General features: G+C 44.2%; 1 protein-coding gene and 2 long non-coding RNA genes across 5 annotated transcripts in view; 2 read left to right on the top strand and 1 right to left on the bottom strand.

Moving 5' to 3' along the window:
- Positions 1-1,488: 1,488 nt before the first annotated feature.
- The window catches only part of LOC102028449 (targeting protein for Xklp2-like), a 41,550-nt gene continuing 25,299 nt past the window's right edge, over positions 1,489-17,739 (bottom strand). For all 3 annotated transcript variants that reach the window (XM_013506542.1, XM_013506543.1, XM_013506544.1), the window contains 8 exons: positions 17,237-17,362; positions 15,253-15,562; positions 9,673-9,765; positions 8,201-8,377; positions 7,652-7,798; positions 5,430-5,541; positions 4,603-4,769; positions 1,489-2,447 (listed from right to left, as the gene is read on the bottom strand). In XM_013506542.1, coding sequence (XP_013361996.1) covers positions 2,340-2,447; positions 4,603-4,769; positions 5,430-5,541; positions 7,652-7,798; positions 8,201-8,377; positions 9,673-9,765; positions 15,253-15,562; positions 17,237-17,362 — 1,240 coding nt within the window. In that variant the 3' untranslated portion in view covers positions 1,489-2,339. The remainder of the gene's footprint in view (positions 2,448-4,602; positions 4,770-5,429; positions 5,542-7,651; positions 7,799-8,200; positions 8,378-9,672; positions 9,766-15,252; positions 15,563-17,236; positions 17,363-17,739) is intronic.
- LOC106147028 lies at positions 4,193-7,668 on the top strand. The gene is made up of 3 exons (XR_001231726.1): positions 4,193-4,548; positions 5,119-5,268; positions 7,583-7,668. It is a non-coding gene; the product is annotated as an uncharacterized LOC106147028 (long non-coding RNA).
- Positions 7,696-17,739, top strand: part of LOC106147029 — a 27,935-nt gene continuing 17,891 nt past the window's right edge. The window contains exon 1 of the long non-coding RNA XR_001231727.1: positions 7,696-7,770. This is a non-coding gene — a long non-coding RNA (uncharacterized LOC106147029). The remainder of the gene's footprint in view (positions 7,771-17,739) is intronic.

Below are 17,739 nucleotides of genomic sequence, written 5' to 3'. Positions count from 1 at the left end.
GTCCCACCTGAAATAATCGAAAGTAAAAATATACAAGGTATATGAAAAAACAATGGCAGATGCAAACATACGAGTTAAGGAACTGGCAAAGGAGAATTGTGACACAAACAGAAAAGCTACTCAGGACAGACCCAGACAAGAAATTAAGAGCTTAGGCCAGGTGTGGTGGTGCACACCTGTAATCCCAGCACTTGTGAGGCTGAGGCAGGAGGATCGTTGTGAGTTCGAGGCCAGCCTGGGCTACAGAGTAAGTTCAAGGCCAGACTGAACTGCATAGCGAGACCCTGTCTCAAGAAGACTGACTGACTTGACTGACTGAATAAATGAATGAATGAATGCAAGAATCCAAGAACTAGGTTTATCTTAGTACAAGCGATCCATGTCTGTCTGAGGCTGATCACTGTATGCCCTTCGTAACTCCTCCGTGTCTGTGTCCACTTAGCAAGTCTTACAGTCACGATGTCAGATTCACCCAGAAGCCACCATTTCTCACCACCCCCACCGCGGCCACCCTAGCCAACTCACTGGCATCCAGGCCTTGCCCTCTTACACGCTCCTCTCCCACCCCGCCTGTCTGCACAGCAGATACCGCAAGAGCTCTGTGAATGGAAGAATACTTACGCGCTTGGTGTCTGTCTCTCCCACCAAAGTGCAAGCACCACAAAAGGCGCAGTGCTGTTTCCTCAGTGCCGTATTCCCAGGGACTAAAACAGTACTAACGGATGTGGGTATTTACATTTAGCACTATAAATATTTATTAAATAAAGTCAGTTATAAAACCATATGCTGCATACCTCTAAGAAATAAACAGAAAACCTCCTTTTGTGCTGACCTATGGTCTCCAGGGGGAGGGGTCTGTAAGTCATACTGTGGGAGGCACTACCTTGTCACCTGTGGCTGATCTACAGTGGCTTATGTATGACAGGAAATCCACAAATGCTCACTGTATGGATAAAGCAACAAATATAAAATAGGTCTGATATCATACATGGTGTGCTGAGGACTGACCTGTACAGAACACAGCTGCTTTTGGCACAGAAGTATTCAAAAATAAGAGAAAGTCAAAAGAAAATATATTATTCAGCATGGACCTAAAGCATTATGTGCCACTCACAAGAAACGCAGAAGACTACAGTAATTCTTGTCTTCAAGGAACTGATGTATCTATTATGTTGTGAAGAACTATAAGCAACTCGGGTATGAGACAGATGGTCTACTAGACATACATCATACAAGAAACACTTGGAAGGAACAGAGGAAATGACCATCCTTATCTGAGGTCATGGTCAAGGAAAGAACCCTAAAACATATTTTAGCCAGGAGTGGCGGCACATGCCTATAATCCCAGCACTCAGGAGGCTGAGGCAAGAGGATCACTGCAAGTTTGAAGCCAACCTGGGTTACAGAGTGAACTCCTGGCCAGCCTAAACTACAGTGAGACCCTGTTTCAAAAAAAAAATTTTTTTTTTACTTTAGCTGAATCTCCCAAGGAATTTAGATAAGAAAAAGCTCATTTAAAGAAGGCACAATCTATATGCATAACATACATGACTAGATGGTTAATAGAAGCCAGTTAGCAAAACATGGGCTGATATTCTGCTATGGATGGAAAAAAGTCACAAAGCACTTCCCTTTAAGGATAGAGCCTGTGCTTCGGAATGAGCCCAGACCACCTTTCAAATCTCCCATTTCCCCAATATGATGTGTCCTCAAAGTGGGGGTAGGGGTGGGGGGCTTAAATTTTAAAACATTAAGTTAACAAAATCAGGGAGAGGAAGACAACATGTATTTACTCCTGGCCAGGTCTAAAAATGTACTCAGCACCACTCCCTGCTTTTGTCAGCCCCAGGGAGGGAAGGGGCCTAACAGCTGCTGCCCGTCCATGCGAGGGGTGCGCTCTTCCGCACCAGCAGTTACTGAGGTTCTCCTCCCTCGGGGCACGAGGCTCTTAACTCATTTTGTGCAGAAGAGGAAAGATTCTGATACACTGACTGCTCCTCATTTAAGCCATGAGGTAAATCCTACCTTGAGATTTAACTATCTTTATAATTATCTTTATTTTCTGATTAAAAATGCATATATATAAAGGGAAGGGATAAAGAGTACAAGAAATTGCACTGTGCTGACAGAGACTACAAATCCTAATTAAGGGTCAACAGATATTAAAGGAACCAACTACAAGAAGTCTCATCCAGGCATGGATAGTGGAGTCTCATTTTACCCTTAAATGTATGCAAAACACTTCTCCACAGAACTGACCCCACCGCTGTCAGATTGCTGTTAGGCATGGGTCGCTCCCTCCATGCCTGGTGTGACGTAAGGGCAGCTCACGGCTGAGCTCAGCAGTGGAACCGAGTGAACTTAGGAGAGAAGGGCACCGTCAGAGGCTGGTCACTGGGCTTGATCCCCACAAAGCGGTATCTGCGTACTGGCTTTGCCTTGTGCACCTGCAGAACAAAGAAAGTAAAGTTAGCGTTGGAAGGGATGTGAGAACTATGCGTAGCGGTTTTGTTCTGTTGCAGGACTGAACCTAGACCTTTATTGTTTTAGTTTTAGAATTTTGAAACAGGGTCTCATGAGGCTGCTCAACTGTCTAGGCTGGGCTTGAACTCGTGATTCTCCTGCCTCAGCCTCTCGGTGTTGGGATTACAGGAGTGTGCCACTGCACCTGCCTTTACTTTTTCTTTTAGAGAAAGCGGTTGTGTAGTTTTACAGATATCAATTATGAATTTAAAGGGAAGGGGCAAAAGTACAACAGAAAGCACCTGAGACCAATAGGTTTCCACGAGCTGTTTGTTGGGTCCCTCACTAAGAATGCCAAGCCCGTCTCCTGTGTGACTCACCAGGGCAGTGATGGCGACCTCCAGAGCTTTCAGTGGTAAGAAACAGCCTGCTGCGGCGCATGTGCCGTAATTTCACCGCTGTACACTGGTATACAGTGAATGAGGCCGCACTCAATTGCAGAGTTACAAGTTAAGAATTAGCCAGAATACAATCCTAAGCTTACTTCTCTCTCTTTCTGGTTTTTGCGGTACTGAGGGTTGAACTCAAGGTCTTCACACGACATCTCCAGCCCATGTTTATTTTAAGCAAGCGTCTGTGTTGTGTGGGCTGTCCTCAATCTTGTAACCAGTCCTCTTGCCTCCGCCTCCTGAATAACTGCGATTACAGCATACACCACCACATCCTTACTGACTCTCAGTAGTCACAAAAACATGAACCCAGAGAACAACAAAAAAGTAAAATCCAACAGTATACAGGAAGGGCTGTCAGAAAAAAGACTTGGTCCCATTTATCCTTCTGGATGAGCTAAAATCAAGCCTGAATCAAGCTAGATTAGTAGAGATAACTAGCCCAGATTACTGTGCTTTAGAATACTGTCATTAGCCTATACTGAGAACTGCTGTAAGAAACACTTCTACAATGAGGACAAATACAAGAGGCAGGTCTGAATAATGACCCAAAACTAGCTACGTTGGGGCTGGTTTTATATATGAAGTGGGGAATGTACTATCTTCTCATTTCATCAGCACTTGCTAGCTTGATGTTCCCAAGAGTTTGATGTTCCAAGCTCTCTCCAGTAGCTTGTCCTAGAAGCCTGCCTGGGGCACAGGCACCTGAGCCCTCAGCTGTCTCAGCAGCCAGCCTCCGTGCTTGTTTTGTTCTGTTTTGTCCTTTTGGTGGTGCTGAACCTCCAGCCTCGCACATGGCAGTCAGGTGCCCTACCACTGAGCCCTATTTAACCACTTTTAGACAAAATATATATCTCTATAGTTATCCTTTTACTATTCATAAAAACCACCTTCTTGCTGGGTGTGGTGGTGCATGCCTGTAATCCGAGCACTCGGAAGGCTGAGGCAGGAGAACTGTTGTGAGTTGGAGACCAGGCTGGGCTACAAAGTAAGCTCAAGGCCAGCCTAAACTGCATAGCGAGACCCTGTCTCAAAAAGACAAAACAAACTAACAAGTAAGAACCACCTTCTTCCTTGTTATATGCAGTTACCACAACTTGCTGTCCTCCGCACGAAGGGTTGCTTAGTGTGGGTTATGATTTCTTTTTAGATAACTACTACTTAGGTCATTACACTAATACTGTAACTTCAGGGAGTTGAAGCCAAGAATGACGAGGGGAAAAAGTACAGTTGCCTCGTAATTCCTCCCCCTGCCCTATACCCTGTCCTGTACGCTCTTGTCTAATTGTAAATTACATTGGTTCTTAATCTCGTAAGAAAATTAAATAAATAACAGAGTTGTAGGAAATGCATCACTGTGCATGTGGGTATCACAGGATGTCCTTCTTATGCAGACCTCTGGGAGAAATTCTAAATTCAGTATCAAGGATAAGTGTGTATTTTGAACAACTGTTATGTTTCAGAACTGACAGGTTGGTTCCTCGGGAGGCAGAATCATGGCTGTTCTTAAAGCACCACGTACACACCTGCTTCGCGCCCCTCTGAACCTCCTCCTACCCCCGTGGGGACGACATCTTCCACTCGCCTCTGATGCTGCCCTGCAAGCTACTGTAGATCCTGTCTGGAATGAGGCATGGTGAGAAGAACAAGGGAGAGAACCCAGGGTTCAGTGCGCACGCTGCCCAGTTACCAGCTCCTTCCGTAGCCTGGCCAGCTCCTCCCTCTGCCGTTCCTCTTCCTGTTGCCTGGCCTCCTCCTGCTGCTGGGCTTTCTGGACTTCCACCTCAGCCCTTCTCTTCTCCAGCTCCTGTCGCTCCTTGGCTCTCTTCTCAGTGGCCAACTCAAAAGGTTCCTGAACTGGAGAACCAGAAAGGCCCTCTGAGTACAGAACCAGAGAAAACACTAGTACGCGAGCAGCAATCCCATTAACGGAGCCCCAGCCCAACCCCAGACTGAGCTGAGTGGCAGAGACATGGAAGGCAGTCACAGCCTGAGCTCTGAGGAAGCCCTGTTACAGAAAAGGTGGAATCACAGAATGTTGACAGTTGAAGGGCCCCTGGGAAAACTTAGTATAAGCAGAAGAAAAGCAAGACCCAGAGGTAAAGAAGCTTGCTCCAAACTACAGTGATTTTAAGACAGACATAGAAGAACCCTAACCTTTAAGCCACTACTCAGGGCCTAAGGAATCAAATGTCCTGTATCTCAGGTTTGCTTCAGGTCCAACTCCAGAAAGACCTCCCATCACTGACTCTTCAGGAGAGAAGCCAGTTACTGCTGCTGAAGAGCCGGCTGGTTAGCCTAAGGCTCACGTTGTATCTCGATCTGGACACAACACATTTGCGACAGAGCCACTAAGGTCAGTGACTGCAAAAGGCTGGGTCTGGGGGAAAAGCTTCTGTCCTCTAAAGCCAGACACTCTGGCTTATACCGCACTGTCCTGAAACAGCTGAGTCCTTGCATTCCCCAGGGAGGTCTGACAGTTCTGCCCCAGTCCCACAACGGTACAGGGAACACTACCAGCAACTGATTTTTTCTCTTTCTTGGGAACAAAGGGCTCCTGGGAGGTGACCGTGTTTGGACGAGCCTTGAAGTAAGTTGCTTCTTTCTGCTGTTTCAGTTCTTCCTCCAGCTGTTAGGAAGAAAGTCTGTCAGACAGGCGAGTCTGCAACTTTTCACTACTATTGCAGTTAACTCAAGTTCTAATGTTTCTGAACTGCTTTGTAAATAAAGACAGATGATTAATTATAAAAAATACTAGTCAAACCCCCACCCAGAAGTATCTGAACTCTGCCACACACACATACCACATACACTCCCCCAGTACAGTGAATCAAACTGCACTGAGCTATACATGCCCAGTCCTTAAATTTTTAAAAACATTTTTAGAATTTTAAGACAGAGTCTCCTTATGTGTTGCTCAGGCTGGGTTTCAACTTGTGTCCTCCTGACTCTGCCTCTGTATAAGACATTTTTCTGTTTTGTTTTATCTTACGAAACAGGGTCAAGGGGTGGGGATCTGGCTCAGTGGTAGAGTTCTTGCCTTGCATGCAGAAGGCCCTGAGTTTGATCCCCAGCACCACAAAAAAAAAAAAAAAAAAGAAAAAAAAGAAACAGGGTCTAATACAATCCAGGCCAAACATAACAATTATGTAGCCTAGGTTGGCCTCCAACTCACAGTCCTCCTGCCTCAGTTTCCCAAGAGCTGAGATTATAGCTGTGTGCCGCCACACCCAGCTGAGATACCTTTAAGGCTTACCTTAACCATCACAGAAATAAACTGTACATTATATGCGTCTAGATGTGACTGACCATGCAGTACCACCAATACCCTTCCCACCCCAAAAACCAAACAACTACACAAACTAAAATTTAATCAGGCCTGTAGATTGACTACTCATTTGTATGAGATGGGGAAGACAGAAAAACATATTAAACACCACATGGGAATACAATCAACAAAGCCAAGGCTGAAAAATCTACAATATCCATTTTTTTCATCAAATAAAATACAAAGAAAGGAGTCTACTAACTGAAAGAGTCTTGGAGATTTAGCAAACAGATGCATGATGTGGGCCTTATTTGGATCTTGATTTAAACAATTCAAGTGGAATTCAAATTTATAAGAAATTTGTTGCCCCTCTGCCTGCTGGCTGGCATGAGGTGAGCAACTGTACAATGCCAGCCCACCCTGCCATTGTTGCCTTGGAGCTGGCCACAGACCAAACCCACTGAAACTGTCAGCCAAAGGAAACCTCTCCTCGAAGTCCAGTGTGTTGGGTATTCTGTTCCAGTAACGGGAAAGTGACTAAGAGAGTGATTCCTATAAGCAAGGATTAGCCCAGAGATCCTTTTGGATAGCATCCAGAATAAGTGGTATTGTAAAAATACTGGAAAAATCTGAAGCAATTTTTCCAGTTGGAGATAATTAGATCCCAATTAAACCAGCCAATAACCAATTAATTGGTTTTGTTTATATTTGTGTAGTACTAGGCACTGAACCCAGGGTCTTTGCACTGAACTACATCCCCCAGATCGTTTTTTTCCTAGGACAAATGCTAAGTAGGTTATGCTCAAACTTAGGTATACTCTGGTTTCTCTTCAGATCACATAAATCTTTCACCTTTTACTCAAACTCGCAATCCTCCTCCCCAGCTTCCCAGCGTCAGGATTACAGGTGTGTACTACTATACCTGGCTCCAATTAATTATATGTAATTACTTGCTAACCATAAAGAACAAGTATGTTCCACACCATGCTGAGAAAACAGCATAGTATACTAAGCACCTATTCTCCCATCCTGGTACTTACCAAAACACAGAGAGGATTTAATTAGTAAAACTACAGTTGGAGTGATGCAATCTTACAGAGACTAACACAAAAAGCCGCAGCTTTTATATTTCCCAAGGGGTCACTTGAGAAGAGAGCCAGTGGACATCAGCTTACAAGCCAAATTCAGCTTGCAAACTGGTTCTGTCCAGCCCTTGAGCTAAGAATGGTTTTCATACTTTTGAAGGGATGAAAACACACACATATACAAGGAATATGTGACCAAGGCAGAGGCCACGTGTAACCAGAAACCTAAACTATTTACTGTCTGGTGCTTTCCAAAAACAAGTGCTGAGCCTTGGCTAAGACACAGTACTCTGAAATAACTGCGTATTTCATTCCAGGTGATGCTTCAGTGCCATGGGTCTGCCTGTCCAACCCACCAACATTCGGGCTGCTCTCCCTCCTCCCACCTGGCGCTTCCACGCCTCAGCCTTCTTGGCACCTCTTCTGTCCGTCTCCAAGTCAAACGGCTCAGGCTGGGTCACGTCCTTTACCTTCTTCTCTGGCAGGTTAATGCTATCAAAATGAGGTAAGGGACGTGCCTTAAACGTGGGTACCTAATGAAAACAAACAAACAAAACTAAACAAAGCAAAACAGGTGACTTAGGAGAAAGACTTCTGTAGCCAGAAAGCAATAGTTGCTTCAGAATATGTGGGTGAATCTGAACAAACAAGGATGACCAGTTTTCAAACCAGCGTGGTCCAAAGAAAAGAGTAATGGGGCTAAAGGGAAACCTAGGTTTTCCTCCCAATATGGCCGACAACTAAGAGTGTGATCGGAGGCAAGTTATTTAACCACTTTGAGACAGAAGAATTATTTAAATTATTTGCCCTATTTATATCTTATATAATTCTTAGAAGAATCAAAGGAAGTGCTTTTAGTCAAGTATTACATGCAAGGTCGCCTGTGAGGGATAAGAGAATACTACTGTGATACTTGCAGAAATGGAAACACCTACCTCCTGTTTCTGCAGTTCTTTTATTTTCTTCTCCTTCTGTAACTGGCGTTCTTTGTCCCGAGAATCAAAGGAGAAAGGGCAAATTTCTACAGTTCTTGCCTCTGGAAAACGGGGCTTAAAAGGCACCCCATAATGTGGCACAGACTGAGCTCTTATCACTGCTCGTTCATCCTCTTCCTGAGGCAGAAATCACAGTTCAGAAATCAGAGTTCTTACTCCCTCCCACCCCTGCGAATATGCAGTCAGCAGACACTGTGAGACAAGTCACTCATATGCAAGCCTTCGTTTCCTGTTTGGCAAAGGGGAACAATGGCAGAATCAGCTACCAAGCCCCAGGGCTGAGAGCAATGGGAAAACCTTTAATAAGGGCCTAACAGATCTAAGGTTTTTAGAACTATTAGAAGAACTCACTGAAATAAGTCAGCATAAATAAAAAGGTGATTAGAAGTAAAGTACTAACCAGACATATATATACCTTCACCTCTTTCTTGACCCAGTCTCCAGACTACACTAAAATATGTCACTAGAGTTAATAGCAGCCAAACCCAGAACAGGATGAAGTCAGTTGTATGGGTTCAAACTGGTAACCTAAGATTAGTGTGTATTTTAGTTTCAAATGAACCTATAAAAAGACTTTGCTTGAGATCCTCTATAAAATTACCCAGCTCTGGATATTTATAGATAGAATGGGAGATGGAATAAGAAAGCAGTACAACAGTGACAGTCTGTTACAATTCCATGAGCCAGGGGCTAGGGATTTAGCTCAGCGGCAAAAGCGCCTGCCTGGCAAGCGCAAGGTCGTGAGTTCGGTTCTCGGTACCGGAGAAAAACCAAAAAAAAAAAAAAAACAATTCCATGAGCCAGCACCACACAGCCATCTTTGCCATCCTGGTATTAAGGGCGGTAAGATGAGGCAGATGGAACTACGCGTTTCAGAGTCCCACACGGAACAGTGACAGTAACTCTGGCAAAAAACAGGGCTTTGCAACTTATTCTCAAAGACAGGCTGATGTCAATGCTGCAGAAACAGACAACCTCCAGTCCCCAACTCTTCCACCCTTTTTCTATAAATTGTAAATGGTTATTACGGAGCTCCAGAAGATTTGTACCTTATCAACTACTTTGCTCACAGAGGAGCAAAACAGATGAGCAGATGTTATAATACCATAAAAAGAGTTGCTGCCTTTGATCTCCATTAAGTTTAAGAAATGGTAAGGCTTGAGGAGTGGGGGGAGCACAGTGGTAGAATTCTTGCCTAGCATGCATGAGGCCCAGGGTTCCGTGAGAGAGAGAGAGAGAGGAAAGAAAGAGAGACAGAGAGAGAGAGTGGGAGGGAGATAGGGAGGGAGAGAGAGAAGGAGGGATAGAGAGAGGGAGGAAGGAAGGGAGAGGGAGAGGCAGGGAGGGAGGGGAACAGTTAAGGCTGAGACTGCTTTAGAAGGAAAGGGAAACTCCCTATCCTAGGAAATCACCTCATCGTTGGTGGCCACTCGGATTCTGTTCTTCCATGCAAAGGCTGGAGACTTGGGGATGGTCAGTGGAAGGACCTTCTTTTCAGGAACACCCTGCAAGGAATACACAACTCAAATACCCTCTCCTCTCCAAGAGAAGCTCACGTACCCTGACGACTGATCTCTCCACTCTTGGGCCCCACAGAAGTGTGTTCCCTCATGGATACCAAAACTCACAGCTGTTGAAATCTCTTGTATAAAACGGGTAATATTTGCATGATAACCTGCCCACATCTTCCCTATAAACGTTATGTCATCTCTAGGTCCTTTTTTTTTTTTTAATTTCTTTTTGAGACAAGATTTCACTATACAGTTCAGGCTGGCCTTGAACTCACTTTATAGCCCAGGCTGGCCTCGAACCTGCTGCCTCAGCCTCCCAAGTGCTAGAATTACAGGGATGCATCACATGTCTAGGTTCTTATAGTACCTAATACAACATAAATACTGATAAATAGTTATTATACTGTATTGTTTAGGGAATAATGGCAAGAAAAAGTCTATATATCTTCAGTACCAATGTAATTTTTTTCCCACAAATATTTCTATCTACTCTGATTAAATCTGCATACGAAGAATCTGCAAATATAAGGTGGGCTGACTACACATACAGAAAACTTCACTATACATACTTATTGAGACTTTCATCTCCCCACCAACTTATGAGGGCTTCAAGAATGGGCAGTATTTTATTGGAAGCACTTAACACAGACCTTGGCAAGTGTAAGGCCTTCAGGAATGTCTGTTCAACGAATGCAGTAAGAGCCAACACATGAGAATTTACTCCTTGGACTCTGAGGATAACCTTGGGAGACTTCCCCATCCCGACAATGCTGCAACTCCTCAGAACTTGTTTGCACTATTCTTCTTGCAGTGACTTTCAAAGCTACTTTTTGGACCATGCAAGACAATTGCTCAGTCTTTACCTTGTGTGTAACAAAACTGTTTCTGCCCCTACTATGTTTGACTACTCAGAAGTTTTAGTTAAAAATATTTTTTTAAAAGGTAGTCCCGAACAGTTTTAGACTAGCTTTAAAATGTAAGACTAGCTTTTAATTAATCTTTAAAGCATGAAGATTGGTGGTCATGTAGAGATCCCCAAGACTGTACCGCAGCAACAAGACAAGTGGTTTCGCAGGGTGTGCAGTGCAGTATCCCACTCACCAGAAAGGACCGTGAGTACAGTGTCTCTAGCCGGCCCCTGGGAGGGGAATGCTGTCTTGCTGCAAGATTGCTTGTTCTGTAAAGAATGCCATCACTTAGAATAGTGAAATCCAAGTGACCAGACCCTGTAATCACAGTGACAAGAGTCTGAGAGCTGTGTTTTCAAATGATCCTTCCCACAGACGATAATGAAAATGTGCTGCTCCACCACCCCGGAGACAGGCAGGCACCATGACGAATGCCCAGGCCGTGTGGACATGGGAAGAACGGTGAGGAGGAGCAGGGGCCTTGCCGTCCCACTCTGCTTCCCGCCACACCCTTCTAGGCCTCAGGACTTTTCACAGAGTAATCGAAATAAACACCTGAGGGCTCATTTCATCCTAAAATAATCCCTCTTTCCTATCTTATCCTTCTCTCTTCATCCAAGCAGCAGAGAGAGCTGCAGTTTGAAAGTCGAGCAATGGAAATCTCTAGGAGGCCAGCCAGGAAGGAGCTATCTATGAGTGGAAACAAGCCTCATAATTAGCGGGGGTAGGAAAAGGTGTTTAAGAAAATCATCACTGCAGCAACTAACACATCCTATCTCTGCAAGGAAAGCAGACTGGGGCCTCAATCTGAAATTCAGAAAAGGAAATCAGGTTTCCAGAAAAAAAGAAGGCTTCTTATTCAGTCATTTTAAGTCTGAATTATGAGCTCCTTAAAGGCCAGGATGTTGCCTTTGTCCTCTCCACAGCACCTGCAGAAAGACCTGGGAGTAACTAAGCATGTACTGGTTACTACCCCTGCACTGATGTGCATACACCTCAGTCTGCTCTACTAGCCTGTGCAAGCTTTGAGGACCAGGGTGAGGTCTGATCCCATGTTTGAATTACCAGTGTCTAATAAGCTAGAAATACATGCTGGGGCACATCAGTGTGTACTGTCACTCCATCATCCAAGACTGGAGTGTCGGTGCTGGGGTGTCACTGGCAACGTGCTGGGGATACAGATTGCACAATGCAGATATACACAGGCCTGTCCACAAGGAGTTCCCACATTCCAGTGCGAAAAACAGACAATGAGTAAAGAATAAGTTCAATACTTCCTAATTTTCGTAACAGTTCTCAATCCAGCAGAATATGAAGCTAAAAGCTATTGGGGAAATTTAGGAAAATACCCATGAAGAAGAGATGTGTGGTCAGACGCGGGCAGTGCAGTGGACAGAAGAAACCCCCGTTATGAGCAGGCACTAAGTTCACATTTCATGGCCCCCACGCTCAACACTGCATCCTCCACCTCTGCCCAGGAGCCTTCTTCGTCTCTGCCTCCTGGTGCACAGCTGCCCAGGCTCATCTCACCACCTACCACCCCCAGTCGACACAGGCAGGCTCTTCGGTTCTACCACACAAGTCCAGGACCTAATCTCAGTTCTACCAAGGATTCTTAAAAACATTTCTATGGGGAAGCCGATCCCCCTTTCAAAGACTCCTTTTCTGAAAAGTGAGGGTATAACTAGATGACACCTGTAATCACAGCTACTTAGGGGGCTAGACGTGATCTTTAAATGCAAGGCAGCCCAGGCAACTTAGCAAAATCAAATCTCAAAATAAAATCTTAAAAGGGCTGGGGAGCTGGGCATGGGGGCACACGCCTGTAATCTTAGCACTTGGGAGACTAAGGCAGGAGGACTGCTGCAAGTTGAGGCCAGCTTGGACTACACAGCGAGTTCAAGGCCAGCCTGAACTACGTGGCAAAGACCCTGTCTCAAAACAACAAAAACAAAACTACACTAAAAGGGCTGGGGAAGGTAACTTAGTGGTAGGGCACTTGCTATGTTAAATCCTCAGAACCAGGAAAGGGGTGGAGGTGAATACACATAAAATGTCCTATGATTTGCTTCTCTAGAAAGCAAGAATTGAGCCGGGCATGGTGGCACATACCCCAAAATGCCAGCACTTGGAAGGCTGAGGCAGGAGGATCACCATGAGTTCAAGACCAACCTGGGCTATATAATCAAGTTCGAGGCCAGCCAACACTACATAGCAAGACCCTGTCTAAGAAAAAAAATTAAAATTTTAGTACAGAGTGTGGCAAACAGCCAGTGTCAAATTCAAAAGCTGTATGTGACAAAGAAACAATATTAAGTACTGTGGGGTAGAATAATACACTGTTTAAGTAATGGCCTCAAATCCCAGTTCCACACCCTAGATATTTCTTAGTGTCTGTTTCCTCATCTGAAAAAATAGGGACACTGCAGGGTGTGGCGGCACATGCCTGTAATCCCAGCACTTGCAAGGCCAGCCTGAACTACACAGTGAGAGACTCTGTCCAAAAAAAACCAAACATACAGGGACACTACATATATCTAAAATATACCAACAAAAGAAAAAAGAAAAGAATTTTAAAATAGGGATAATAGAGTTATTATGAAAAACGAAACTATGTAAAGCACTCAGAACAACGCGAGGCCTCAATAAAATGGAGTTATTACTATCAACAGCATGACCGCTTACTGTGTATCAGCCCCTATATCCTAAGTTCTTCTTCTCAGCTCCCTCTGCACTGTGCCCAACAAATCAGAACTGCAGGACTGGGGCCCAGGAGATTATTTACATAAGCCTTCTGATTTTATTTACACAGGCTTCTGACAGCCAGCAGGATTTAGCAGACACTCTTCTTTAGCACAGCACATCCACGCAGTAACACCTTACCTATCCAACGCATTCTAGAGCTGCTTACTCAGAAATCCCGGCGCAGCCAGGTACAGTGCTACGGTAAGAATCTTAACCAACTCTTAACGAACTCCAGTCACCTATTTAAAGGTTCCCATTAAAATTAGTCTAAGTTACCAGTTGAAGTGATTTTTAAGCTGGGTTTAAAAGTGTAGTAAAAGCTAAGTGTACTGTAAAATAAAAGCACATGGGAGGGGAGAAGTCAAGTGCCCGGAGGAAAAATGTTACAAGCCAGGCAGCAAATGATTGCTGGCTGGCGACGCGGCTGGGTGGTGCAGTGCATGTCTAGCATGTATGAGGCCCTGGGCTTGGTCCCCAGCACCAAAACAAAGGAACACCAAATGATTGTTATAGAAGTCTTGAGGAAACAATTTCTTTTCTCTGAGCCACAGTTTTCCTGTACATAAAATGAACACAATGCCAGGCATAGTGGCGCATGCCTGTAACGCCAGCACTTGGGAGGTTAAGGCAAGAGGACTGCTGTGAGGTCAAGGCCAGCCTGAAGTAGAGAGTTTAAGGCCAGCATGAACTACAAAATGAGACCCTGTATCAAAGACAAAAACAAACAAACAAATCCACCAACAACGACAAACTAAAATGAACATACCGAGCTGTTGGCAGAAGGTCCTGGCCTTAATTCCCAGCACTGTAATGGATGATGGATGGATGGATATATAAAAACACAGAGCCCTGCTGGCTCCAGAACCTGAGGATTCCATACCACCTACCTTTGCCCTGTCATATTCAGAAGCCTATTCATTAAGTGTACAATGACAAAGAAAGCAAAAGCACAACTTAGAGACCAATCACATAGGTGTTGGGCGGGGCGGTTCTTAAACTTTATTGTTAGCAGAACTTGGCTTGTAGTACATGTACTTCAGAACTAGAAAGAGAAAAAGGTAGGGAGGAGCATTGTGAATAGAAGGGAGGTCTCATTTGAAAAAAGCTTTCAACTGAAAAATGGTATGGGAAAGAAAAATTTCAAGACCTAATCATGAATTTTGTAAGACCTGGGAAATATAACTTTGACTTAGTGCTAAGAATACAGAATAGACAAAAACAGGTATCCAGTCAAAGGTAATACATCGTGGTTTTACCAAAAACCATGGCTGTCTCTAAAGCCAGCAGGAAGAAAACAGACAGCAAGCTGAGTGTGATGGCATGTGTTCCACGTCACAGCTACCCAGGCGGCTTCTGCAGAGGATCCCTTGAACCCAGGAGTTTGAGGCCACCCTCAGTGTCTCAAAAAAATAAAGCCTGTGCCAACTATGTAGTTCCCATGAAAACACCTGTATCATCTTACGTGAGGGATCTGGGCATCGGTCCCAGAGGCTGAGGGCTGACCCCACAGGAAAAGGGTATAAAGCAGCGCCCCACACAGAGTCCAAGTGTCAGTTATCATGACAACAACAACACTGATGACAGCAACACACTGCCAAGGCTCAGGGCAAATGCTGCTTCCTCCACAAACCTATGCGGAAGAAATCATTTTCTCCTCTGAATGCACACAGCACTTTAAATTGTCCTCTCTCAGAATACTTCTGCCTATCTCATATTATGTACATATATGCTGTCTTCATTACTGGACTTAAGTCCTAAGCACAAAATCACTTGTATGTAACTTCATCGTCTCTGCCTCCTCGTATCATAGTGCCTGGCTCCTAGTTACCTGCTGCACTACGGCAGAGCTTCTGCGGATGGATGGACACTCGCTCATGGGCAGGGCGCTTCTGCCAGCACGCAAAGTCTCAGCTTTTCTTACCACAGCACCTTCCGAGATCTTAGTAGGGCAAGGTCTGGCATGAAATTCAAAGTGTTCATCCTCTGATTTCTTCTTTGACTCCTGCTCCTGGATTCTTTTCTCAATTTCCAAATTAAAGCCAAAAGGCTGAGTGGGTGGTTTCACAGGTGGTCTCTTCAGCAAGATGGGTCCACTTTCAACAATTCTGGGATGTACTTCTTGGGCTTTGAGTTTGTGTCTGCAAGGTGGAAGTTTAAATGATGACTACAAAATAAACAAACTTAAATTCAGTGAAAACTAAATAAACAACAAAATGGAACAAAAACAAAAACTAATAATCATGGCGATGACCCATCATGCACAGTAAAATTTCCGCTGTCTGTGTAGCCACTGTCCTTACTACAGCCCTCACACTGACACCATTCTGAGGATCCTCTTCACGAGGAAGTTCCCGCTCCCCCAAAACAAAAGCTGAGATTCCACATCATTCCAGTCAGAATGGTTATTAGCATGAATACAAAGGGGGGAGGGGTGGCGCATGCAAATGCCCATAATCCCACCACTCCACTGCAGAGGCAGGAGGATCACGAGTTCAAAGCCAACCTTCACTATATAGTGAGTTCAAGGCCAGCCTGAACTACATAGTGAGACCCTGTCTCGAAAACAAAACACAAGAAACATTAAGTACTATCAAGGATGAGAGTGGGGAAAGGAAACTTCTACCCTGCTGATGGGAATGAAAGTTAGTATAGCCACTATGGAAATTAGCAGAGACTCCCAAAAAAACTGAAACTATAGCTATCATTTAATGCAGATAAACCACTCCTTGGTATATACCTAAAGCAATTAAAGTCAGAATACTATACAGACAGCTGCATAACCATGTTTACTGAGACATAATATATAATACTGAAGACATGGAATCACCCTAGGTACCCAAGCTAGATGGATGGAAAGACTAATTCAAAGCTAAGAGCAGTGGGATTACAGAGGGATACTACCATGCCCTGCAATTTCACTTTCTTGAGGGGAAAGTGTGATTTCACTTTATCATACATTCATTTTTGTCTTGAAGATGGATGTTATGCCCACAGATATAGCAGTTATCTTGTGACAGTGAATCAGAAGTCAAAGGAAGCCTGGCACGGTGGCACATGCCTGTAGTCCCACCACTTTGGGAGGCTGAGACAGGAGGAGCGATGTTCCATTGAGTTCAAGACCAGCCTGGACTACATAGCAAGATCCTGTCTCAAAACAAACAAGCCAAAGGAAAAAGCTAAGAAAAGCCATGGAGCAGCCATCTTAAACAACAAGTACTTAAAAAAAAAAAAACAGCTCAGTATCACAGAAGATAGCTTGGCATCACTCAGCAAGTCAACCAAAGCAAGCCGTAAACTATCTGTGAACTTTCATGAAGCAAAACAAGTCACTACTATTTAAACACTCTAGGTGAATACTGTTTGCCTCAAGATTCCTAACTGATAAAAACAGGAAAAGATACCATATATTTGTCTTGTCCTTAGCCACAGAAATAAACAGGTAAAACCTGGGTCCACTAAGGGGAATCACCCTCCACGACACAGGTAACAACTCGTCATGGTCACAGCTTAAGGAGCTTCCCAAGCCCTGGGTGCACCAGGCTGAAGATGTACCCAGCTGTAATTCTACTCAGTTCACTCCAAAGTTTAAATTCAGGCAAGAAATTTAACATACAGGTGGTATACAAAGCACAGTATATCTGCCTTTAGCAATAAGAAGTATGTAGATGAGGTGGGCATGGTGGTGCACACCTGTAATCCCAGCACTCGGGAGGCTAAGGCAAGAGGACTGGCTTGAGCTCAAGGCCAGCCTGGGCTACGCAGTGAAATCCTGTCTCAAAAAAAAAAAAAAAAAAAAGATTGGGTCTCCTTACACTTTCATTTTTTTGGAAGGCGGAATGTCACTGATTACAGAAGTGGCGCATCTCTTTGCTTTCATGGGAACATGGTGTTTTTCTTTCTTCTTCAGATCCTTCTGAGCAGGGCGTCTAAGTGATATCCTATGGTAGAGACACTGATAAAGTTTTTAGCAATAATGAACACATTTACTACAAATATACAAATTTCTTCAGAAATGTGAAAGTATGTCAGACTACAAAGAGCTATGAAAAATTACTAGGGGGGATAAAGAGATCTGAGACACTGACGCCCCACAATGAATGTAATCCTTATGTACCTTATGTACTGAGGCACTGATGCCCCACAATGAATGTAATCCTTATGTACCACTAACATGTACTAATAAAAACTATGCACTTTTTAAAAATGTAGTTATTATCTACACTCTCAAAATCTAATCTCTTGGGGCCAGGGATATAGCTCAGTGGCACAGCACCTGCCTGGAAAGTACAAGGGCCTTAGTTCGATTTCCCGTACC

Source organism: Chinchilla lanigera, unplaced genomic scaffold (assembly GCF_000276665.1).
Source record: "Chinchilla lanigera isolate Chin_1 unplaced genomic scaffold, ChiLan1.0 scaffold00111, whole genome shotgun sequence".
Lineage (NCBI taxonomy): Eukaryota > Metazoa > Chordata > Mammalia > Rodentia > Chinchillidae > Chinchilla > Chinchilla lanigera.
Note: the sequence above shows the minus strand (reverse complement) of the source record. Positions and strands in the feature narration are given on the sequence as shown.